Source organism: Lampris incognitus, chromosome 4 (assembly GCF_029633865.1).
Source record: "Lampris incognitus isolate fLamInc1 chromosome 4, fLamInc1.hap2, whole genome shotgun sequence".
Classification (NCBI taxonomy): domain Eukaryota; kingdom Metazoa; phylum Chordata; class Actinopteri; order Lampriformes; family Lampridae; genus Lampris; species Lampris incognitus.
In genome coordinates this window covers 61,281,045-61,307,353 of record NC_079214.1, presented here as the reverse complement: position 1 = coordinate 61,307,353, position 26,309 = coordinate 61,281,045, and the positions used below count along the sequence as shown (strand labels likewise).

Below are 26,309 nucleotides of genomic sequence, written 5' to 3'. Positions count from 1 at the left end.
TTGAACCGGTGATCCCAGTGTTGGTAGGCAACGGAATAGACCACTACACTACCTGGACACCCCGCCTTAAAGAAGATTTAACTGGTTCTAGTCCAGTCCAGTCTGATGGTGCTGTTTGATTGAGGGTCAGCTATACCAAACCCTGCAGACAGACTTGGCACAATGGATTTAAGCATATATGAACGCTCCCTCATAGTTCAGAAGGACGGCCCATGTTTGGTGCAGAAATGCGATTAAGAATTTCTGCATGCCATTGGTAAGGCAGAATCTTGAGGGGGGTGGGGGGCATTTCATTTGGTAATTGACAGGTTTGAATTAATTGAAATAATGCCAGTTTTTCCAACCAGCTGCCATAATGCACCACTGATTTTTCAACAAGATTTACTTGAGTACACGTCAGTGTTGTGCCTTAATGACTGCTGTGTAACCAAAAGAAAAGAAAATATACATTTTTAATTTAAGAAAAAAATGTAGCGTGACTTTACGAGACCAGACATTATATTTGGCGAGATCAGAGGCCAAGTCCGAGACGAATCCCGAGTATGAATACCAGCGAGTCCGAGACAAGCTCGAGACAATTACAGCCCTGGATTTAAGGGGAGGCCTTCGAACACAGAACACAAGTCAGTTTTGTGGCCCTGCAAAGCTGCTCCCTCTTCTCTTGATATGACTAGATGTGAGACTTACAGACCTGCTGAGCTGCCGGGCCGGGGCCAACATTACACTCTACCAGGGAGTACACAGAGAGTACAACAGCCCGCCTGCCAAGCTGCCTGCAATTAACTCAGCAGCAGGTTTTTAACCAAGAAGGGTTAAAGGTCACTCGCCCTGGTGTGCTACCAGGAGCCAAAGCATCAAGCAGGAGCTCCTCAAATTCCATGAATATACAATAGCTAAAAAAAAAAACAAAAAAAAAAAACTATCGCACAAAATGTTAAGTGGCACTTTTCATGCAGGGTTTGAAAGGGCTCGAGCATGCCTGTTCTCAGGTGTTCAGCACGTAGACAAGAGGGGGAATCACTATGGCCCTCTTCAACTTAGAGACCACCAATGACAGCAATACAGATGCGGGGCCCTAGCATATTGGGGTAGGAAAGGGGAAGTTTAATGAACTTGAGGACATTTATCATACAAATACATATTGTGTCTAATGCCAGCAATATGTCGATACCAAAAAAGCTTAACCAATCCAGTTTTTACTCTCGTGGTTGTTGGCAACCTCTGAAATTACCATATCTCACTGCTGCAGCAAGCCTGCTAAACTAGCAGCTGTGAGTCAGTCATGCCGGAGGAATGTGCAACTCCAGTGCAATGTGAGTAAGAAATGAAAGAAAAGCGACTTTGTTGGTTTGAAAACTCAGTTTATGTGCAAGTAAAATAGATGATGTGTTGAGTGTAAAGCACTGTCTGTGGAAAGGAAATTAAAGTTAGAACTTAGAGCCATTACATCTATGGTTCTCTCTCTGATTTTGTGTAACAGCCAAGCTAGTCTGTACCAATACCATCTGCAATGCTACAGTTTGGTGTAGTCATTGTGATTTTTCATTTTTTGTAACATTTTATAGCTTTTAATGGAAAATTAGGCTAAAACATTTAGCCCATTATGGGGCGTACGGGTTGTGTGGCGGTCTATTCCAATGCCTACCAACACTGGGATTGCCAGTTTGAATCCCCATGTTAGCTTCAGCTTGGTCGGGCATCCTACAGACACAATTGGCCCTGCGGTTGGGAAGCTAGATGTGGGTATATGTCCTGGTCGCTGCACTAGCGCCTCCTCTGGTCAGTCGGGGCGCCTGTTCAAGGGGGGGGACTGGGGGGAATAGCGTGATACTCCCATGCGCTACGCTATGTCCCCTGGGTGAAACGCCTCACTGTCAGGTGAAAAGAAGCGACTCCACATGTATCAGAGGGGGCATGTGGTAGTCTGCAGCCCTTCCCGGATTGGCAGAGAGTGGGTGGGGCAGCAACCGGGATGGCTCAGAAGAGTGGGGTGATTGGCCAAGTACAATTGGGGAGAAAAAGGGGGGGAATCCAAAAAACAAAAAAGATGTAGCCCATTATAATGCAGCTGTGTTGTGTTCCAGTGTAGCAGACATAACCAATACTAATGAACCTGTGAATGATTCAGTTTACATCTACCATCAGTGCCAGCACTAAGAGGTCAAAACTTCAGAAGAGGAACCAAGTATGTGCACATCCAGAAAATATTAAACGGCAAGACAAAAATAACAAAACTAGAATGGAGGAGTAAGGACTGCACACTAAATTGCTCCCAGAAGCCATTTTATTTGGCAGTGTTTTGATCAGTTAGATCTTCCTCGGCCTGAGGAAGATCTAACTGCGAGCAATTGCGGTTTAGTGTGCAGCCCTTTACTCCTTCATTCTAGTACAAATAGGTCAGACAAAGATTTTATATGGGAAAAAAAAACTTGCTTAACCCATAAAACACTATATAAACCAGGACTGTAGTGGGGAGATGGTGTTTGATAGTAAAGGCTCCCTTCTGGAATTACAGGTTGGTCTTTTTTATTGCGCTGGTGGCTTTAGCTGTGTAACCTCACTGTGAGTCATCACCAGAATACCGCTAAAGATAGTACATGTGCAGCACGTATGCACTGACACACATTCGTATGACTTGCTTGCAGCCATGCTCGCATTCACAGTCACACATGCGTACTGTATTTGCGAACAGGCTCTGTTCAGAGGCTTGATGCTAAGATTTGTGTGTATTTGATCTGTCAAGGGAGGAAACACTAACCTGCTGTTGCTGATGAAGAGGAAAAGTGAGGTAAGACTTCCTGTCACTAGCCAGCACTCAACCAATCACAAGTGCAGTTCGTCTGGCCAGAAACGAAAAGCGTTCAGTGTCGATATACACATCGCAGTGTTGAGCACGCCACCCCAGCAGGTGGACTCTGCCAGCTTAGCTTGGAGAGTTCTCAAAACAGGGTCCGTTTTGACTCTAAATCTACCAGCCACTGTTTATTTAAGCAAAAGCTTCTATGGAATACAGATGAAGCATAGAGGATTTGTACTATGCTGTTGGCCAGCACCCATTAATAGGTTTTGTATAGCCAAGGTGTAACTAATCGTACTCTACAGTTATGCAGTACTTAATCATTCTGGTACGTGGTAACAGAAATAATATTTATATAATGTTGTAGAAATCCACTTTTTTACAATTTTCAAGATATGAAGTACAAAGTAAAGATCCAACTAACTACTTCAAAATACATTATAAACACCTGATTATGAGGGTGTCTGGGTAGCGTAGTGGTCTATTCTGTTGCCTACTGACACGGGAATCGCCGGTTCGAATCCCCATGTGACCTCCGGCTTGGTCGGGCGTCCCTACAGACACAATTGTCCGTGTCTGCGGGTGGGAAGCCGGATGTGGGTGTGTGTCCTGGTCGCTGCACTAGCGCCTCCTCTGATCGGTCAGGGCGCCTGTTAGGGGGGGATGGGGAACTTGGGGGGAATAGTGTGATCCTCCCACGCACTACCTGCCCTTGGTGAAACTCCTCACTGTCAGGTGAAAAAAAGCGGCTGGTGACTCCACATGTATCGGAGGAGGCATGTGGTAGTCTGCAACCCTCCCCGGATCAGCAGAGAGGGGGTGGAGCAGCGACCGGGATGGCTCGGAACAGTGGGGTAATTGGCCAAGTACAATTGGGGAGAAAAGGGGTAAAAATCCAAAAAAATAAATACATTTTAGACATCTGATTATGCTGCATGTACATGCAGTCCACATGATAAGTTAATGGATTTGACAGTGAAGTCTTGCTTCAGCGGCAGGATGAGTTTCTCCAGGGTTGTGCTCAGATAGAGACCGCACACGAGCTAATGGTCCTTAAAAACCAGGACTTCTTGTCAAGGAGATCAGTCTGTAGAGTTTTGTTGCAGGCGTTCTACCTTCTGAAAGCCCTCTGCTCTGACCTTACACCTCTGCCTCATATCCATGTTTGAGTTGTGTAATGATAATACAAGAATAACATCAATACGCTGATAAATAAACAGTAAAACATTGGTTTAACATTGCTTACTAGTTGCAGTTCGCTGGTAAATTCAGCACACATCCAATCCCCCAAGTAACACCTACTGAATAAAAGTCATTTAAAGCCGCAATAGTCAAATGTCAGACATCTAAATGACATATCAGAGATACAATTGTGCTCAAGTCTCTGTTTACCTAGCATGTTTTAGCGTGTTCAGGACATTTCTCAGTGTGCACCCTTGCTGAGTGTCGGAGGAGTGTAAGCAGCATTGTGCAGGGTTGTGGTTACTGGGGTTTGGTTTGCAACCACAGGACAGCGAGGTAAGGAGAAAAAATACTGTGAACGTAAAGGTACGGCAATGCTCTTCCTCGCTGGTGTCTAATGAAGTAGTGGAAAGGGCTGAGAAATGACGGGGCAGAAAGGATGCCAGCCAGTCTGCAAAAAATGTCTGCACACAAGTCAGTAGTTATTTTCCCCTCGTTGTTCAAACTAAGATTATCCGGTCTGTTATTCACATTATTGATGAGTTTCCTTTAAGAAAAAAAAAAGTATACAATAGCAGTTTATGTAGAAATCACTCACAACCACTCAGTTTCTAACTGTATTTATTTTGAAAATAACACATAAATAGCCCTTCTGTTGTCTACGGGTTAAAAAAAATGACCCCTAACAGTGTTTAACAGCAGAGAAAAGACTCTAAATGACCCTTTTTCAACCTGAAATGTGATGACTTTTCCTAGAGTGACCCCGACATTGGAAAAAGTGAAACGTTGTTTTTGTTAATATTTCTATGAAAGCTGTACACCACTAGGGTACTAAGATTGTCTTGGGGTCATGTTTGACCCTGAGACAAAAACTAATCTCTGCACATTTCTGCTACTTTCTTAGGCTATACAAGTGCTATCTCATGCTAAAAAGTTAATTTGTACACCTATGCAGTACCTTAAGCAATAATAATAATAATAAACCTCTACTTTAGTAAAGAAAACAAGTATGACAGGTATGTTGTAATAAAAACGAGTGGTGTCCACTGATGAAATGCAGTCTTTCTGCACTGTGAAGAGGGGAAACCCACATAGTCAAAGCGTTTGTGATGAATGACAGGTTGTTTCATCACGCAGAGTAGATTTGGGGTTTACAATTAAATTAAGTTGCTTTAATTTAGAGGTTTAATGAAGTCAAGTCAATCTTATTTGTATAGCCCAATATAACAAATTACACATTTGCCTCAAGGGGCTTTACAGCAACACAACAACATCCTGTCCTTAGACCCTTGCATCGGATAAGGAACAACTCCGGAAAATAACCCTTTAACAGAGAGAAAAAATATGAAGAAACCTCAGGGACAGCAACAGAGGAGGGATCTCTCTCCCATGAATGAAGGCGGGGGGTCATAAATGACCCTTAAGACGAGGGCAATATACAGAATGTGTGGACAACACAAGGGATGCACATCGACTCCAACACCATTTGCTTGTCTCTTGAAGCTTGCAGTTAGACCTCTGTGGTGGGTGTTACTGTTGCGGCTTACCTCGGCCTCGTGCTAGATTGCTTCTCCGCTGTTCGCTGAGGAGTGAACTGACCTAGATGGGTGCGAGGAAGGCAGGACTTAGAATCCCTCCACTGCCTCAAGACATAAAGTGGCATATTGCAGCTTAAAAACTGATGAACACTGCCTGCTACCGCCTCACGTTTTGTATTTTAATGGAGGAAGGTGAAAGAATAACAAACTGGTGAAACATTAAATGGCCAGATTTACATATGCAATTTCATGTGCTCTCTCCCAAAGACAGTGTCACACTCAATGGCTGAAGACATCCCACTAGTGTCTAACGTGTTCTTCTGTCTTACAGCAGGTCCTCCATCGTGTCTCCCATCTCCACGATCTGCTCAGCACTCTGCAGGTTAAAAAGCCCTTCACTTTGACAGTCATAATAAACTAGAAAAGAGATTTCTACCAAGTAATAGGGGAAAAGTTTATAAAATGACAAGTCTAGCATCTGTGTCTGTCATTCTCTGTGTAGACCATCTGTCTGCCTAAATTATGCAAAGTCTAATCTAACTGGTGTCGTTTCTGTGGTCTGGTGCTCTGGTTCTACCGGCCTCAGGCGGTGGTGGTCCAGCAGGACAGTTTCATCGAGGACCAGCGCCAGACTCTGTGCGAGCGTTCCTCCTCCATCAGCTCCTCGGCCTCCTCCTCACGGCTCTCCTCCCGTCCCAACTCGCTGATTGAGCAGGAAAAGCAGCGTAGCCTAGAGAAACAGCGCCAGGAGCTGGCCAGCCTGCAGAGGCAGCAGGCAGCTCACGCAGATGAAAGGAGGCGCAGGGAGAAGGAGTGGGAGCTCAGGGAGCAGCAGCTGACCGACAGGGAGGTGCTGCTACATATGCAGGTATTCGCAATTTATTCATTGCTTTACATTATTTGCGATAGTAAATGTGTCTGGTACCTCGTCCTCACTCTGGCTTGGACTAGCTGTTCTATGGTTTGGTTAAGTTTGTATGTCCACTTACTAGCTAGCTAGCTAGCCAAAGAGCAGCTCTGCTTGAGAATAAGGAGTACATCTTAAACCAATATTTACTTAACTAATAGAGGAGAAGAGCAAAACTAACAGCAGACACTTGGCACTTCCTCTTTAATCCTCTTCTAATCATGTATTTTTTAGGAGCAAAAGCAAATATATTTTCCCTGATTTCAAGCCAAGTAACCATTGTGTTCAGTTACTGATTATTAGTCACAGTCCTCAGTGGTGGAGCTTATGGACTTTGCTCTGGTTGGCTTCAGCATTGTTCCATCCAGGTTCGGGCTAGGTTCTTCAGACAGGGGAGATGGTTGCATTAAACCAGACAGGGTATAGTACAGCTAGAACCCAACCTTCCAAAACAAGAAATGACTTCTTTCGTATAATTTATGTGTACACCATTCTGGTCTATTTTACTACTTTCTGAAAATGCAGAGTGGAAATTAAATGTGAGACTGTCAAATCCAGGACTCAAATACAGACACACAGGCAGGTACTGGATTACCAAGCACTTTTATTCTGGTGGCAGGCAAACTCGTAGGTCAGCCAGAGAGGCAGGTGGTCATACATAGCTGAACAAGGCTATGGTACAAAGGGGCAGGCAGGAATCCGAGTCAGAATTACAATCAAAGCTCTCACTGGGCAACGCAGAACAGACAGGTTAGAAGATTATACGGGTGGGAACGGACTTGGTTAGCACACTAGAGTGATCTGGCACTGGTAGTGGAGAAAGGGCTGATAGATATACTGCAGGGAGGTGATTAGTGGAATATGGAACAGCTGGTGGTAAACAGGGAAACGACAATAAGATGTACTTTATTAATCCTTGTGGGGGAATTCATCCTCGGCATTTAACTCATCCCAACACACACAATGGAAGCAGTGGGCAGCTGCCGTGCACTGCCAGGGGACCAGCGCCAGTTTTTCTTGCCATGCCTCGGTCAGGAGAAAAGACAGAAGTATTAACCTAACTGGACTGGACTAGGTGCGGGGACTGGGACTGGTGTTGCTGGAGCTGAGAATAGGGCTGGAGTTGGCATTACTGGAAGCTGTGGGGACAAAGAATGTTGTTCTTAAAAGTGACTTGATGCTCATGGCTGTGACCAAATCACAGTCATGATGTTATTCTTGATAACAAACATCCTCTAGGGTTCTGATGCTTTATACAACAGTTTTACAAAGTAAAGAAACCCAGATCCATCGTTTAAAATGTTTTTAATGTTTGAAATTTCTTCCACCAGAGAATGTAGTTCCACCCTAAGTGTCTTGTTGCTAAGCAACCAAGTAACAATGTTACATTCTGAGCAATAAATTGGAAACAAATGTCGCTAGCATCTAAACCAGTTTTGCTATTAACACTTGTAAAGTAAAAAAAACAACATCAGTAAAATAAAAGAACATTTTAAACATAAATATCAACATCAGTGAACACTGCTAGCTAGTTTACTACTTTTTAGGTATAAAATTAATTTTTGCTGATATATGTATCAGAACGCTGCCATTCATTGTGCAGTCAGAGTAGAAGGTGTGTGCTGTAGGACATACGTTAGCATTAGCAACAAATTACCCTGCTTACTTCCCTGGTAGCATCTCCCTGTGAGTCAGACTGTCCGGATATTTGATGGATATTTTAAAACATCCATTGCTGACACGGACACATGATGATAACCTTTGAAATCAGCTGTTGGTGAAATCAGCTGTTAGAATTGGAATAATACAGGTGAAGTGATGTGAGTCCTATGATGTAGTTAATAACACATGGCTCTCAGCCAATCAGATCACTTGATCAGAAAAACTGTTGTATGATATTCTACATGGAATTTGATATTTGTGCCATCCTATTTAGCTCCACAAAAGTTCATGAAGGAAATATTCTGAAAGAGCTAAATGTTTTATGTCATTATTATACAATGCAGGAGGAGGAGACGGAGAGGAAGCGGAAGGAGCTAGAGGAAGAGAGCCAGGAGCTGCAGAGTAGGAAGGAGGAGTACCAGAGAGACCTGGAGCGGTTAAGAGATGCTCAGAGGAAACTGGAGAGAGACAGAGAGACGCTGCAGCGTGATATGGAAAGGACGGAGCAACACAGCCTGGCTGAGGTGAGGAGGGGGAGACCATGATTCTATAAAAGATAATAATGACTCATATTTTCTACTAAAAACTCTTTGTAAAGTCAAAGGGAACATGTAATAGATGTGTACATAACAGTGAACATAACGTGAACCTGAGAGCTGCGGGCCTTAATGCTCAGCCTGGTTCCCCCCCCCCCGCCGAAATCGGATTTCTTTGGTTTCCTTGTTCATGTTTTAATAGTGACACATATCTGATGTCAGTGTGAACAGTCAGCCTGAAACAACTTGTACGCACACATGAACGACAACAGTTGATGTTGTGACATTTGATTTAATTTGAACAATTTGATTTTGTTTCCCAAAATGCTGGTCAGCGGTGATAAGTGGCTTTAGATTATGATGTCATTTCCCCCCACAATTGTCCTCTCCTATAATCTCACTCCCACTAGTGTCCCACTGGTGTCACAGGTGTTTCCCCTGATCTCCTTCGACCATCACCAGCTATAGAGACAATACAACCCCACCCATCCCACCAACCTGTGCCATGGAGAGTTACATCAAATGCACAGGAGTTCAGACTCAGTCAGATGGCCTCACATCGTACATGAATCTGAACTATGAACACATTTGAAACTAACCACAAACATCCATCCATCATCCAAACCGCCCATCCTGCTTTCAGGGTCGCGGGGATGCTGGAGCCTATCCCAGCAGTCATTGGGCGGCAAGCGGGGAGACAACCTGGACAGGCCGCCAGGCCATCACAGGGCTGACACACTCACACCTAGGGACAATTTAGTACGGGTGATTCACCTGACCTACATGTCCCTGGACCACGGGAGGAAACCGGAGCACCCAGTGGAAACCCACGCAGACACGGGGAGAACATGCAAACGCCACACAGAGGACGACCCGGGACGACCCCCAAGGCTGGACCCTCCCAGGCCTCGACCTTCTTTCTGTGAGAAGGTCCTGGGCCTTATGAGCTCCATCCATCCATCATCCAAACCGCCCATCCTGCTTTCAGGGTCACGGGGATGCTGGAACCATCATGTACAGTGATGGAACAGGAACGTGTTCATTTAGCAGAGGCACTGCTGCGTGAGCAACTCACACGTTTCATCTCCGACACCGCACCCTGTCTCAGCATGTCCCCAACCCGTCCCCAGTGGTCCCCCCTCCTCCTCGGCCTATCACATGGCTAACCAAAAACACAATTCACAGAATGTTTTTTCCATGCTTTGTTGTTTGTATGTGTTTCATTTGAGGAAAAAGTCAGAATCGGTTCAGGTTTGAGATGTAGGTGTGGACATAGTGTTTGTGCAGTATGCATGAGCGGCCCTGATGGGAATCAAACCAGCCTTGGTAGTGTGCGGTACCATGCTCTCTACTCATTGAACTGTGCAGAACTTTAAAATGTCACCGAGTGATCTATGATCCATCTGACCTTCACCTCGTGTCGTAGTACTGCGTATGTTAGATGTACTCAGATTATCAGTAGTGCTTGGAGAGAAGATGCAGTCCTTTTTCCCTCCCCTTCAATGTGAGTTGATAGGTAGGTCATTATCTCCACAGCCAAACCCTTTTCTGGTGTTCAGTGCAGCCTTTAGGGTTCTCTCAGTCCGTCCATTTTGACTTCGTGAGGCTCTTTAGTGTGGAACCAAAATCCAAGAGGAAGCAGCAGATGGTGATACAAATGGCCCATTCCTTTCAATTAAAATTCATATCTTGGGGCGTCCAGGTGTTGTGGCGGTCTATTCATTGCCTGCCAGCACAGGGATCGTCGGGTCGAATCCCCGTGTTACCTCCAGCTTGGTCGGGCATCCCTACAGACACAATTGGCCGTGTCTGCAGGTGGGAAGCCGGATGTGGGTATGTGTCCTGGTTGCCACACTAGCGTCTCCTCTGGTCGGTCAGGGCGCCTGTTCGGGGGGGACTGAGGGGAATAGCGTGATCCTCCCACGCGCTACTTCTTCCTGGTGAAACTCCTCACTGTCAGGTGAAAAGAAGCGACTGGTGACTCCACATGTATCGGAGGAGGCGTGTGGTAGTCTGCAGCCCTCCCTGGATTGGCAGAGGGGGAGGAGCAGCAACCGGGACGGCTCGGAAGAGTGGGGTAATTGGCCAAGTACAATTGGGGAGAAAAGGTGGGGGTAATCCATATCTTGCTCTTCGATCCGTGGTACCTTGATAGGGTTAAAAGCAAACCTTCCTCTTCTGCATGTACCAGACACAGACAGGGGCTGTTGCAGTCCAAACTATATCACAGACTGCTTCCGTCAAACCCGGGACTCTCTGAGATGTTCCTTACAGTGAATTCATCTTCCTGTGATGGACGCGGGCGAGCACCGGCTTCACCGGCACACATGTTTTGGAATTGCTCGGGCATTGTTAATTACCAGATTAAATATTCCAAACTCTGTCCCGAGGTTTTACAGAAGCAACTCAAACCGGACCGGTCCCGGCAGTGTCTGGAGTGGAAAGTTATATTGGAGCTGTCAAATAACCAATCTGATATGATATGTCTTGTGACATTTTTAGCACGGAGACTGATTTTATTAAATTGGAAACAGAAAAACCCACCAGGCCTGTTAACTCTGCTGAGAGATGTGATGAAACACCGACAGTTCACTGAGGGGAAAGGTGACTGTGTTCTATTTGATATGGCAACCTTTTATAGACTACCCCCCCTTTCTCCCCTATTGCACCCGGCCAATTACTCCACGTTTCCGAGCCGTCCCGGTCTCTGCTCCGCCCCCTCTGCCGATCCGGGGAGGGCTGCAGACTACCACATGCCTCCTCCCATACATGTGGAGTCGCCAGCTGCTTCTTTTCACCTGACAGTGAGGAGTTTCGCCAGGGGGACGTAGTGGATGGGAGGATCACGCTGTTCCCCCAAGCCCCCCCCCTGAGAACAGGTGCCCCGACTGACCAGAGGGGGCGCTAGTGCCACATCCAGCTTGCCACCCACAGACACGGCCAATTGTGTCTGTAGGGATGCCCGACCAAGCTGGAGGTAACACGGGGATTCGAACCGGCGATCCCTGTGTTGGTAGGCAACAGAATAGACCGCCACGCCACCCGGACGCCCTATATAAACTATTTCAGTAGGATAAACCCATGACTGGATAACACAGGGTCATCTACAGTGATGTCTTTTTGTGTGTGTTTTTCTTTCTTGCACTAATATGTAAAATATATTTACATAAGATATGTATACATAATATATGTACATATATTATGTACATAAGATATGTGGACATAAGATATATACATAAAATATGTGTACATAATATTGTGTACATAAGATGTGTACATAAGATATGCACATAAGATGTGTACATAAGATATGTGTACATAAGATTATGTACATAATATATGTACATATATTGTGTACATAAGATATTTGTACATAAGATATGTGTACATAAGATATGTAATTGTATCTGGAAAAAAACCCAAAAACAGAAGTTTAAAAAAAAAAAGTAAATCTCAAACTGCAAATCCATCTGCAGAACTCCCCCACTCATTAACTTGCACCCTACTGTGTCTCTCTGACCCCTCATCCTGCTCCCTTACCTCCTCCTCCTCTTTTCCCATCGTCCCACCCCTCCTCCTCTCCTCCAGAGGAGGATGGAGAGGACTCTCTCCAGTGCTTCAGATGACTCCCAGTTCCCTGGAAGCTCCGCGTCTCTGGAGCGAGACCCAGCGGAGCGCACGTCCTCCCTGGGGAAGGACTCGGTGTCCCGGTCTAAGCCCCGAGGGAAGAGCCTCAACCCCTTCTCCTCGTCCTCCACCAGCGACAGTCGCAACCAAATCCCCGGTCGCTTGCTGCAGCTGGCCAAGAACAAGGACAAAGACAAGAAGGAGAAGAAGAAGAAGAAGGGCAAGGGAGGGAGCGCACAGACAGCGGGTAAAGACCGACAACACACTTGTGGCCGTTTGTGGTGATCAAACGCGTCACCTGTAAATGAAGGAGGGCCGCTTTAACCAGTACACCTCCCACATGGTTTAGGGGGAAATTGTGAGAGGGCTGCGGCTGAAGGTGGAGTGAAGAAGAGGGATGATTGATTGATAGATAGGATGAAGTGACTGATTGAGATAGATATCAGATGACGAGACAGGCAGATGGATGGAAAGACAACGTGATCTTTAATTGTCCTTATTAAATACACTTATTTACTGATGTTTATCATCGTGGTGGCCTCAAATATGCAGTAGTTGTAGTAAATGCTGGGTGGTCAAGTCAATTATCACAAATCACAAATTTGCCTGGAGGTACCCTAATAGTCAGGGTCATATATGTAAGGGGCGGTACATGACAAGGTGTGCGATACAATCCTATAACACACAATGTGGAGGTAAAGTGTGTGTGTGTGTGTGTGTGTGTGTGTGTGTGTGTGTGTGTGTGAAGAACATTATGTGTACATTGCTTGGATGACTAAAGGATTAAAATACAGAAATAGGGGCGTCCGGGTGGCGTGGCGGTCTATTCCGTTACCTGCCAACACGGGGATCGCCGGTTCGAATCCCCGTGCTACCCCCGGTTTGGTCGGGCGTCCCTACAGACACAACTGGCTGTGTCTGCGAGTGGGAAGCCGGATGCGGGTGTGTCCTGGTCGCTGCAGTAGCGCCTCCTCTGGTCGGTCGGGGCGCCTGTTCAGGGGGGGAGGGGGAAGTGAGGGGAATAGTTTGTTGCACTGTTGTGACTTGAGGGAACATGGACAACTGTGTAAGCGACGCTGATCACCCTCTCACCTGGTCTTCCCCACAGAGCCCCAGCAGCACTTTGCCGAGACTCCTCTAGACGGGGAGATCTTCTTCTGCTGAGCGGAGAGGCCTCCTGTCTCCTCCAGCCCTGCTCCCCAATGCACAGCACCAGCTGAATGTACAGCCAAGCTGCCAAAGTGCCCACGTCTCTCACACACACACACACACACACACACACACACACACACACACACACCCCACTCAGCCACCTGTGGAGAACAGGGGACCGACAGGAAGCTCCACATGCGGCTGTCTATCTGGGTACTGCGACGTGAAGCTGTTCTCATAGCAACAGACATGGCTGTCCTGCAGCCTTCATGGACGGTTCATCTGACAAACTGAAGAGTGGAAGATGTAGAAGTGGAAGATCTGATAGAGGGGGGGGGGAGTAGAATGATTACTCCAACGTATTTCCAATTCTGTTGTGTTTGCATTGACGGGAAACCGATGCCTTGTGTTAATGACTCGATATTCCCAACGCAGACGTGAGTCCGTCTCCAAAACGTGCTGCGTTTTGTGGGCCGTGGCCTCCTGTCTGTCGCCTGTCAACCCCCGTCCTTTTGTTTAATGACTTCCGCTTTCACGCCGTCAGTCACGTCGCAGGGGTGGGTCTTTATTCGCAGGGTTGGTCGCGTCGTTTCCGATCGAAGGTCCTCGTTCGTCCACGCCGGTTTTGCAGACGACACCACAGAAGAAGAGACCGCAGCGGATCCCTCCGCGTCTCGTAGTCCCGTTCAGATAGATCCTCTTGCGCTTTTCAGCGCTGCGGAGGGATACGAGCCCGGGCCCTTACGTTATCTGCCCCTCGGCAGGCTCCTCGTCTGTCGTCCGGCCTGCGGGGAGGAGGGGCCTCCCCCATTCATTTTTGCTCTTAAAAGACGTCAAACGGTTATTTCTGAGACGTGGCGACTGCTTTGCGGAAACGGAAAAGGAGGGAAAAGGCGTCGCAGTAATGGAGGACTTCCGGTCTCCGTGTTTAAACGCGCTGCGGCGAGTACACGCGTAGGTCATCCGATCACTTCAGTGTCAACTAGTCAGTGTTGGCGAGCACTTCAGTACTGTTATTTGGGGGCATTTCTTTTGTGTAATCAGTCAGTTAGGGATGTCGCTGTGGTCTGTGGAGCGACTTCTCCGTGAGAGCGCTGTGGCCTCGCGAAACGCAGCGCAGACGATTGAGAATGTGTTGTTGTATATTTACAGATACTGCAGTCCTTTCCCCCCGCCGCTAGGTGGCTGTGTACAGTATTTGTGTGCGGTGGCGCGTCCCTGTTTGTGGGGACGTCTGTCTTGGCCCCATGCCTTCGGCCAGCCCTGCTACCTGCTGGACGGGTACAGATCCCCCTGGTTTCCAGGGAGCAGCCCTGAAGTTCAGAGCAAATGGCGGCACCGAGCCGCCGCCGGCCTCCGCGTGCTCGTCTTCGCTCAACCCCCCCCCCCAAAAAAGCGCTGTTTGCTCAGTTTGACCTCCGCGTCGGGGTTTTCGTTTCAAGTCCGGGCTGAGGTTTTCTATAACGTAGCTCCTAAGAGGCTTACGGGACCAAGCAATTAGTTGATTCATGTGTTTTGTGCAAAGCTTTGGTATGATACTCTCGGAGACACAGAGACGACTTGACTTTTTCCCCCTCTCCTGCCTGCAGACTGATGTGACCACTAGGGGGCACTGCACCACGATTTACCGTTCTCCCGCGTGCAGCAAGAACTATGAAACCTTTTGATCCTTTCCTAATTTTTCTTTTGTGACTTCCTGCCGTGAGGGGTTGACGTGTTTACCTCAGGCAGGAGTTTGCCATATGGAGATAATGAAATGGCGCGCAGGGCTGCGGCGCCCCCTGTGAAGGAGTTGGCATTCGTCCCCACGGCGTGAATAATCTGCTGCAGAAGCAAACAAGTAGTCAAGAGATCCTAACCGGCTGTTCATGAGACCGGTTGTTAAACAGCTTTCAATTGAAACAGGCCCCCAGTTTCCCCGGGGACCCCGTGCTAGATAACATTAACCTCTCTGTAAGGGACAATCAGCAGGTGTGCGTCAGGAAAAACAGCCCCCCCCCTCTCTTGTGTCGGTGAGGGAAGGCTTGCATGAACCACATCCAGGTCCACCTCACGCAGGCCTTAAGTCTAACAAGAAGATGCACTAGAGCGAACCCCGGTGTCCTCTCAGGAGAGGAGGAAGAAGAAGAAGAAGAAGAGAGAATAGCTTTTATACCTCTGCTTTGAATGATCGCTTGTACCGGAGGCGGTCCAGAACTGTTTTCATGATGAACAATGTAAAAAGGGCAAAAACAAATATGTAAATATGACTTGTGTACAAAAAGAAAATCAAATGTAGAAACATTATTTGTTTTAATGTGTGATTTTATTGCAACATTTTGTAATGATGCTTTATTTATGTTTGATTTCCACCCCAGGGGTAAAATGCCATGTAATGTCATATTTCTCTCATAATAAAAAAAAGTATTATGGCCATTTATCACAGGGAGACGTTGGCTTGGTCTCTGCTATCGCAACGCGGGTCGCTGATGGGAAGTAGTGGCGCTTGAGGGACGTCTTCGTCCTTCCTCTGGTCCCACAGGTGCTTTTTGGTGAGAATACACTACAGTACAAATCCTTTTAGTGATTCATCACAAAAACTACTTTTAGATTAAACAAGTAAAGCATATATTTTGTTTTAAATGGGTATCCTGCTCTAATACCCCGCTTTCATAAGCAGTGTGTGGTGGCAGTGTGATGTTGGTGTTGTGTTGTGTTGTGTTGTGTTGTGTTGTGTTGTGTTGTGTTGGGACGGCGGTGCTGAATGAAGCAACATGAAGCCTTATCGGTGATGCCGGTGATGACAGAAGTGCGTGCCGTCCAGCCGCATGTCTCACCTCGTGCATGAATTTAAAAAAAAACGTGTTGCATTGGTCCTCAATGTGTACAATCTCTTCAAACCACCTTAGCAACCCATCGTGGCTACTAAGTAATTTTTTCTGAGTCACAAGTAAGGAGCGAGTCTTGGCACTCGAGTCCCAAGTCAAGACCCAAGTCCTAAACTAGTCATTGTGAACTCTTAATCAAATTTAATACAGTTTCAAAATTTTAACAACAGAATTAACATACTGAGTTAAAGTAAATCAAGAAAGCTTTTTAAAGTGAGTGTTTATTAGGGGTTGCTTCAAAGTGGCTCCGTAATCATGGAAATGAAGAGGTGCCTGGCTGCACACTTTTTAAAAGCACTTTAGTGTTTCAAGTCAACAGGCTCAAGTCCAAGTGAGGTCGTGGAGGCGTTGGTGTTGAGAGCCAAGGTCGACTTTCAAGTCTTTGTTCAGTTTTGTCAAGTCTAAAGTCATCACATTTGTGACTTGGGTCTGACTCAAGTCCAAGTCGTGTGACTCGAATCCACGCCTCTGTGTCTCCCATATCACCAGAACTCAACCCACTGTCCATCCGTAGATCCAGTGTCCATGTGTGTGATCGTAGGTAGTCTTCCTCTGTTGGGTCAAATTCGTCCATCCATCCATCATCCAAACCGCTTATCCCGCTCTCAGGGTCGCAGGGATGCTGGAGCCTATCCCAGCAGCCACTGGGCGGCAGGTGGAGAGACACCCTGGACAGGCCTCCAGACCATCACAGGACCGACACACACACACCTAGGGACAATTTAGTACGGCCGATTCACCTGACCTACACGTCTTTAGACTGTGGGAGGAAACCCACGCAGACATGAGGAGAACGTGCAAACTCCACACAGAGGATGACCCAGGACGACCCCCAAGGTTGGACTACCCCGGGGCTCGAACCCAGGACCTTCTTGCTGTGAGGCGACCGCGCTAACCACTGCGCCACCGTGCCGCTGGGTCAAATCCAACTAATTTTAAAATGGTTGTTGCCTCATAGTAGGAATTTGTTTTACAGAGACAAACACTAAACCTCCATCTGTCTGATCTTCAGGGACAGTGAGCAAAAAAACAAAAACAGTCTCAGTGGGCTGGCCTCCTCATATTCGAGTAATCCCAGTTTGAGAACTGGTGTTGGAACTTGATCATGCCTGATGTTCCAGCAGCAGGGAAGAAAGAAGTCGTCTCTATCTGGAGACCAGTTGGACAGACAGACCGACGGAGAGAAAGAGAGAGAGGGAGGGAGGGAAAGAGAAAGAGTGCCAGAAGTGGGGAAGGGGTTGATGGTGGTGGGCTCTTCAGCAGAAACGGATTAGTTTACAAGTCTTCAAAAGGCCAAAATTCACAGCTCTAACGGTTGCAAATCTGACAGGACGTCTGGAGAGTTGCACGATGCTCTGTGGAATCTAAATAGATGTATGCAAATATATTTATTTTTGAACATGTTTGCCAAAGGGACATTTAGTGAACATGTAGTATGCTTGATATTATTCCCTACTATTTTCCAGAGCCAGTTTTAGGTTTTTTTTTTTCCTACTTTCCAGTCAGCCGTTGGTATCCATCCATTTCAATATGCTATGAAAACCAACGTGCAGAGAATAAAAACGAGCTCAAGACAGATAATCCATCACAGTCAAAATACTTTATTCATTGTCAGAGGCACGCTGTCGTTGTGGGGCAACGCAGCCGAAACCAGGGATTGTTGTGGAAAGCCTTGTGAGTGCTGCATATTCACACAGTGTCAAACTGACGTTGTCCCAGGGCCACTGGATGGTTTGAAGGTTACCTGATCCAGGGACTATGGGGGGGGTCCTCTGTAGCCATGAGCAAGGGAGGGCTGGATGAGGCCGGGCCCTCTGCCTCACTCGGAGTAGTGGAGGATGATTTAGGGGGCCCGTCTGCACCAGGGGTTGGGTGGAGGTGGCAGTGAGGGGGGTATGTGTGAACGTTGTATATGTATGAAAGCACACAAAATACACAACCACACATTTACACACATATATATATATATATATACTTACCCACACACACACTCCGTTGTGCAGTGATCAGTCACCTACCTCCACGCTTTAAGGGTCCGTCTTCAGCAAGTAGAGATTTTTAAGACCGATGCGCTGATACGAGAACATACGGTGTTCTGGATGTCTCCTTGATTATTTACTTCTACTAACCATTGTTTTTCACCCATTAACCTACATCACATCGCCCAGTGTTGGGCAAGTTACTTTCGAAATGTAACGCATTACATATTACTAGTTACTTTTATTTGAAAGTAATGTGTTACTTTACAATGTTACTGTTTGTGTAGAGTAATGCGTTACTGATTACACTACTTCGCCATTACTTTCACCAAAATAACTGCAGAAGTACAACTGGGCATTGTAAAACAGGAGAGGGTGTTGTTGTTTCATAGCGGGATTAGCCTAATGAAGCCATAGACCGGAATCAGAATTAGAATCAGAATCAACTTTATTGGTCAAGTGTGCCTATGCACACGAGGAGTTTGACTCCAGTTCACAGCAGCTTCAAGCACTTGCATACAGCACTCACAACCCCCCCCGCCCCCCCCCCAAAAAAAACAGAAGAAATAAATTGAACAACAGGACACTGGAGGCATGTATACACAACAGGTATGCCACTACTATACAGAGTTTTGTTATGTTTGAGTAATCAACAACCTATACCATATTGCTTATATACTTTATTGTCCATACACTATACCATAATGCTCCCCAACCCATCATGCCAATATAGTCTGGCTCCTCGAATGTCATCAGCCACTGCAAGGAGGCATGATCAGTAGGTATGGTGAAAGACCAGCAACACAGGTAACACCGTGTCGGATGGTAAAAGATTACTGCCAGCGGCTCCCTGCCAGTGACACAATACAGCAGTTCAGCTTGGCTCAGTGCTTTGCCGTAAGGGGCCACAACTTTCTCTCCATCTGGCCACACTTGTGACAGGACCACGCCTACCCCCTCCCCGCTTGCATACGTGGTCAGGATGAAGGGTAATTGGTGGTCAGGGAGCACCAGGATGGCCACGCTTGTCAGGGCCTGCTGCAGTGTGCGAAACGCCATTTCGCAGTCCTCTGACCACAGGAATTGCTGGTCTTTCTGTAGTAACTAGTACAAGGGGGCTGCGATGCACAAAACTCCCTCCCGCACAAACTTCCTGTGGTAGGAGGCCAACCCTAAAAAACTTTTTAACTCCCTCTATTCTGTAGGGGTGGGCCACTCACGTACGACGCACACCTACTCCTCTGCGGTGCCAATCCCCTCGCTGCCTATGCGGTGCCCCAGGAAGGTCAGCTCCCTGCTCAATAGCCTGCACTTGTCAGGGTGTAGCTTCATCCCCGCCCCCCTGATCCTCTCCAGCACCCTGTGCAGTGCTGCTACAGCTGAATCAAACTAACGGCCATGAGCCAGAATGTCGTCCAAATAACCCAGGCATTCAGTATAAGGAACCCCAGCTAACACTCTCCATTGAGCACTCGAATATGGAAGGCGCATTGCACAACCCATAACAAAGGACTCTGAACTGCCACAGTCCTTTACTGTGCAGAATACGGTCTTCAGCCATGCTTCAGGAGATAGTGGGACCTGCCAGTAGCCACTCTTTAAGTCCAAGGAAGAGAACCAGGAGAAGCCAGCCACCAGATCCAGGTATTCATCCACACATGGAAGGGGGTAGGAGTCCTTCTTGATGACCTCATTAAGTCCCCTGAAATCCATGCAGAGGTGCCACTCTCCCCCCTTCTTTGGCACCATGACCATCGGTGAGGCCCCGGGGCTCTCTCAGAAGTCTTCATTATGCTTGCATGCTGCATTTTTGCTAGAGCCTACTCCGCTGCTCCCTGCTGACCCAGAGGGAGGTGACGTGGGTGCTGCGGTTATGGGCATGGCACCCTCCGCCTCAATGGAGTGCTGTAAAAGACTGGTCTGTCCCAGCTCCTCCTCATCACATGAAAAGCAGTCCTGAAATTCAATCAGCAGCTGCCACACTTGCACCTGCTGTTGCACCTCCAGGTCGCTTGCACTCCTTTGCCAGATCTCCTGCATAACTGCCATCCTCCTCTGCTCGCTGCCTGGTGAACCTTCACAGCCCTTGTGCACAGCTACCTCTGGGCCTGTGGTGCATACTGGAGTAAGAGGAGCAGCAGTGGATGTTGAAGCTCCCGTCTCATACCTATTCTGGGACACCCCCAGCCGTGCTAGCTCCCTCAGAAGTGGGGTCTGCACAGAAATTAGCTGGGATTCAGGCTGAGTTATACTAGGCATCCGCGGATGGCCCATGTGATCACATTCCCCCACACTGCATCTGTGGGGTCTCACTGTCAGCTGTTCTATGCACTAAGGGTCCTGCAGCCCTATGTTCACTACGTGACCCCCACCAAAACTCAATGTGGCCTTCCCCAGGTCCAACTAACAGCCGTGATCCCTCAAAAAGTCCAGGCCACCTTCGCTACCAAACCAGATACCCAAACATGCTCCTTCCCCCCAACCATGAACATCAGCAGTCCCCTCCCCTTCATTGGTGCTAGCTCGCTGGTTACTATACAGAGCGGAACTGGTGTTTCCTCCAGCCATGTCCCCACCGGCACCACCTCAGGCCGGACCACCGTGACTGTTGACCCTGTGTCGACTAAAGCAGTATGAAACACCCTCAATGCAAATAAGAATGTGGCAAAAGTCTGAAGTAAAAGTCGTCCCCACCACGACAACTTCCTGCCCCCCCCCGCCCCTGCTGTTATGTGAGGCCCAGCTGACATGTGTGGGCGGTGAATGGGACATTGGTGTGAGGGTGCGCAGCGTCCCTCCTACTGCAACCCCGCGTCGTTTCCCATCACCTTAGCCAGGGCAGGGCAATTCCTCCTCAGGTCCACAGCTTCCGTGGGGAGGACCTTCTCAGCACTGGAAAGGATAAAAACCTACACAAGAAACAGCCCAGGACAGGCTCGTCTGTCAGCCTGGGCTTTAATCTCAGTGGAGAAAGGACTTCCTGTGGAGTTGAAGTCAAAGCACAAACTGTACGACCCAGCAACTGCACACTTTATTAAAAAGGACCGCAGGATGGACTTTGTTTTCTAGTGATCCTCAGTTGGTGAGTACGCAGCTTTTTCCAATAATCGGCCTGTTTTCTCTATTTTTATTCCATCTCGAAATTATGCAACTTTTGCTGACGTCTGCTGTTCTAATGAGGCATCTGTGAATTATTTTTAGTGTGTTTGTAAACGATTGACCAGAGGGGTATGCTAGAAGCTGGATCATAAGGTTTTCTGGAATCATCTTTATGTGTTGTGAAGCCAGTTCGGGCAAAGAACCCTTTAATATGCTGAACTTCCATGTGACAGGACCCTGGCTATTAGTTTTATTGCTATGTTTGATTTTTGTATTTCCACATGTGGTCCTACTGAAGGCCCAGGGTCCAGAGCCACGGTTTGCCACTGCGCCTTACAGACTGCCATTTTTTTTGTAGACCTCACAGGTGGTCTCTCCCTGCACATAGTCACGTCCCCCTAACAGCCCACTACACTTCACACAGTCCGAGCACCACACACCCTGGAAGGGGCAGGCCTCTCCCCAAACTCCCACCAACATTTGGCCTTGGCAACCGTTCTGTAATCAATCAATCAATCAGTCAAGTTACATTTTAACCTCTTCTAAATAACTGTGCACATCTGATACTTACACACCATGGTGATCTTGAACACGCTACAATATGAACGGCGAGTGATGTAGTTCAATACACCACACGAGAGACTATCTGTAAACCGGGTGTTGACCTGTTGTGATTGAGTCTCAGGCCATTCTTCCTTCTGAGGGAGTTGGGGAACATTATGATTTGTGCTGTTTATGTGCCCCCAAGTGGAAACTTGGAGAGAGCTGCGGCCCAAGTGGCGGACTGTGTTCATAGACAGTTTTCACATACACCAGATGGTTCCATGCACATTTTGGGGGATTTCAGCTGTTGCAAACTTGAAACGTGTTTACGTGGGGTTTGAACAGTACGTTAAATGTGACACTAAAAACGATACAATTCTTGACAAATGCTATGGAAATATACAGAACCCATATACGTACAGCTAGAGCCAAACCACTGCTGTCCAGTTCTGATCGAAACACTGTTCAGCTCATTCCCATGTACTGTTCAGTCCCTAAGAGGAGCAAACCTCTTGTTAAAACAAAGTATGGTCCACTGACAGTATTGGAACTCTGAAGGGGCGTTTCTTGAGGACAGACTGGGAAGTCTTTCTTGGCTCTGATTTGAACAAATCCACAGAGGTCATCACAACTTACATTAACTTCAGTGTGGATGCTGTGATACCTCAAAAGACAATAAAACAGCATCCCAACAACAAGTCCTACATTACTAAGGATGTCGAGGATTGTATTAAATGCAAGAGGCTTGCTTTCCGGAATAAGGACCAAGTGCAATTAAGATCGGCACAGGGGCTGCTGAACCAGCAACTCAACGCAGCAAATGGACAATACAGGAAATGCGCTGAAAAGAACTTCTGTGCAAATAATAACGAGAAGCTGTGGGCCACTGTGACATTTATTACAAATATGACTCCCACCAGGAAAACACTGCACACAACAGAGAACAAACAGTACTATGGCAACATATATTCATTAGGCTTGATTCAGGATTTCTTTTTAGCACATGCCAGCATCACTAACACCATAACAATTGATGATTTTGTTCCCAGGATAGACATTAGTCCCAAAGATGCCACAAGACTGTGTACAAGACTGTTTAAAAGAACAAACAACAATAAGGCAACGGGCCCTTATGGTGTCTCAGATTTCATTTCGAAGACACGTGCAGATGAATATACACCAGCCTGGGTCTCTCTCTTTCAAAGGTCTGTTGATTTGCATATAGTAGTTCCATCTCTCTGGAAAAATGCAATTATTATTCCTCTTCCACACAAAAAGAAAAAGAAAAAAAGAAGAAGAAGCCTGTTCGCCAGCAAAATAATTACTATAGACCAACAGCCCTGACCTCTAGTCTAATGAAGTGTCTGGAAAAGATGATGGCGTGGAAGCTGAAGTAAACCATAAATGGTCAGCTAGACTCCTATCAGTTTGCCTATAAAGTCCACCGCGGCACTGATGATGCAATACACTTTATTTCTCAACACCTTGAAAACCCCAAGGCCCATGTTTGTAGACTTCAGCTCTGCTTTTAATACCCTGCGGCCGCACGCCCCCCTCAGTAAGCTCAAACGGATGCCTGCTAACCCATACTATACCATCAGGGGGTTTCACTCCTTTTTGACCAGCAGGACCCAGCAGGTCCGAGTGAACCGGACATCATCTGAGTCTGAAGTCAGCAATGCAGGCCTTCCTCAAGGATGTGTGAGCTCTCCCGTTGTGTTTACATTATGTTTAAATGGTTGCACAAGCAGTCCTCCCAGCATTTTTTGTTATCAAGTTTTCTGAGGACGCTGCCATCTTGGGGCTTACGGATACAGACGCTGGCATCTCTGGCCTTAGTCTGGAGGTTAAAAAGCTTGCAAAATGGTGTGATGACCGTCATCTCATTGTAAACACTAAGGAAACAGAAGAAATGATTTCTGATCCGCCACATCTGGGCGATCCTTCTCCGCTACTGATCCATAATGCTTGTATTACCCAGGTTCATTCTTACAAGTTGGGTGTACATATTGAGTGTAATCCGTCTTGGGATCTCCATGTGAATTCTTTTTTTTTAAATGATTTATTTATGGGGTTTTTCATGTTTACAACATAAGCAAACAAAGACACAGGTAACACATGACGAACAAACTAAAGAGAGAAAAAAATAACAAGTATACATTATACTGTAAAATAAAACAGTTTCAGTACACGGGTCAGATATATAGGTCGGTCAACTCAATCAAGAGGGGAGCGATATATGTTTTTCATTTGGGGGAGGGGGCAGGTTGGTTCGGATGCCCTCTGTGTATTTTGAAAAGGGCTGCCAGATTTTAGCAAACTTGGCTAGGGAGCCTCGTAGGGTGTGCTTAATTGTCTCCAGCTGCATAAAATGCAGCACATCCCCTACCCAACAGGAATAAGTGGGCAGATAAGGACCCTTCCAATTCACGAGAAGTAGCCGCCTTGCCAGTAAGGTTAGAAAGGCCACAAAATCCGAGAGATGTTTGGGGAGTGGCGACTCGGCTGGCAAGACTCCAAACAGAGCAACAATTGGGGAGGGTTCAATGGGGGACAGGAGTGACTTTGGACAGAGTATCAAAAACAGACTCCCAAGACGCAGAGGGGAGAGGGACACAACCAAAACATATGACAGAGATCCGCAGGGGCCTGCCTACATCTCTCACACTTAGGATCGATGTCAGGAATAATCTTTGCCGGCTTACACGTAGACCGATGTATCCTATGAGCCACCTCACACTGCAGCACCCCCCCATGTCTGGCCCATATAGAGGAGTGGTGAACCCTGTAGAGGATCGCCTCCCGGGTCTTAGGATCTATTTCTCCCCCAAAGTCCTGTGACCAAATTGTACGTAATGTGCAAGGGTCAGGGGATTGCAGCATACACACCTCATTGTATAAACATGTAATGGCACCTTTTATAGTTGGATCGTGTTTAAAAAGTGAATCCGTGGGGGAAATTGGGGGAATTGCAGGAAAACCAGAAAAGCGTTTGCGGACAAAATTACAGACTTGCGGGTTTCTAAAAAAATGAGTTCTTGGGAGATTACAGATATGTACCAGCTCATTGAAAGAAGCAAATATGCCATCTACATGCAGGTCACTGATGGTGGAAATGCCCTGGACATGCCACAGATTATAGGCACTATCCAGTATGGGGTGGGGGGGAGTGGATTAGCATGGAGAGGGGAGGATAGAGGAGGTGAAATAAGGCTGTAAAGCCGTGGAAATTGGTGCCAAATATTTAGACTATTCTTTACAATTATGTTTTTTGTAAATTTGGGTGACGGCAACGAGGAGGCTGGAGCACAAGAAGCAGATTCAATACAAAGCCATGCAGGAATAGGATCAATAGAATCAATATTGTGCCAATGTAGGGTAGAGCGGAGGTTGGCTGCCCAGAAGTACTGCTGGAAATTAGGTAGCGCCTTTCCCCCTGACAGTTTGGGTCTCCGTATACTTGTTTACGAATTCTTCCATGTGAATTCTATATAGTACTAGGATCCAATAGCAACTCTTCTTTTCACACAGACTCAAGGTGTTTGGGATTGGACAGTTGTTTTACCATGCTGTGATAGAGAGTATACTACCTTACAGAATTTCAGCTTGGCTTGCTAACATATCAGTGAAGTTAAAACCACAAATAAACAGACTGGTCCACACAGGCAAGGAACATGATGGGGGAGAGGGAGCATCCCTCCCTCCAAATGCTCTCTGAGAAGACAGTAGCTAAACAGGCTAGCAAAATTATCGCTGACCCCTCTCGTGTCCTGTAGCCAGAATATGACCTGGTCCCATCAGTTAGATGCTACAGGGCTCCAGTTAAATACAGGAAAAGATGCCCGAGCAAGTATAAAAACTCTTTCGTCCACCCATCAGTGAATCTCCTGAACTCAGGACATAAGGAGGGTGTGATATGAGGAGCCGTGTTGCACATATTTGAATGCACTTTATGTCTGCACTATGCACTGTATGTCTGTTATCGCACTATAATGTGTGTATTTTTATGCGGTAGCCTTTATGTCAAATTTCCCTCGGGGACAAATATAAAGAATCTTGATGACATTGTTGATAAGCTTTCTTTTTCCAAAATAATCACGCTAACATGCGTCAAAAAGACAGGCGTGCTGAGGTTAATTCCCCTTTCTGTGCCGCTGAGCAAGGCAGTGGAAAGAAGAACTGGAGTTGGTCCCTGGGCGCCGCAGCTGCCCGCTGCTCCCCCGCGATAGGGTGGTGTTAAATGCCGAGAACGAATTCATTGCAACCTGTACAATGACAAAACGAGGTGGCTTTAACGCTGGATTATCTTGCCAGCGTTACACCAAGATCTGCAACTGTCGAAAGTTGCGGCCCGCACATGAACACTTGCTGTGCCTTCGGGATCACGTCGGTTTCAGTTGGAACTCTCGGACTTGTGGAA

The 26,309-nt window shown here is 46.9% G+C and overlaps 1 protein-coding gene across 4 annotated transcripts in view; it reads left to right on the top strand.

The window, feature by feature from the left end:
* The window catches only part of LOC130111162 (A-kinase anchor protein 13), a 97,595-nt gene extending 83,894 nt beyond the window's left edge, over positions 1–13,701 (top strand). For 2 of the 4 annotated variants that reach the window (XM_056278221.1, XM_056278224.1), the window contains 6 exons: positions 2,744–2,788; positions 5,849–5,899; positions 6,104–6,385; positions 8,431–8,610; positions 12,211–12,496; positions 13,358–13,701. In XM_056278221.1, coding sequence (XP_056134196.1) covers positions 2,744–2,788; positions 5,849–5,899; positions 6,104–6,385; positions 8,431–8,610; positions 12,211–12,496; positions 13,358–13,413 — 900 coding nt within the window. In that variant the 3' untranslated portion in view covers positions 13,414–13,701. The remainder of the gene's footprint in view (positions 1–2,743; positions 2,789–5,848; positions 5,900–6,103; positions 6,386–8,430; positions 8,611–12,210; positions 12,497–13,357) is intronic. The other 2 variants (XM_056278223.1, XM_056278222.1) reach the window with 2 other exon arrangements.
* The last annotated feature ends 12,608 nt before the right edge of the window (positions 13,702–26,309 follow it).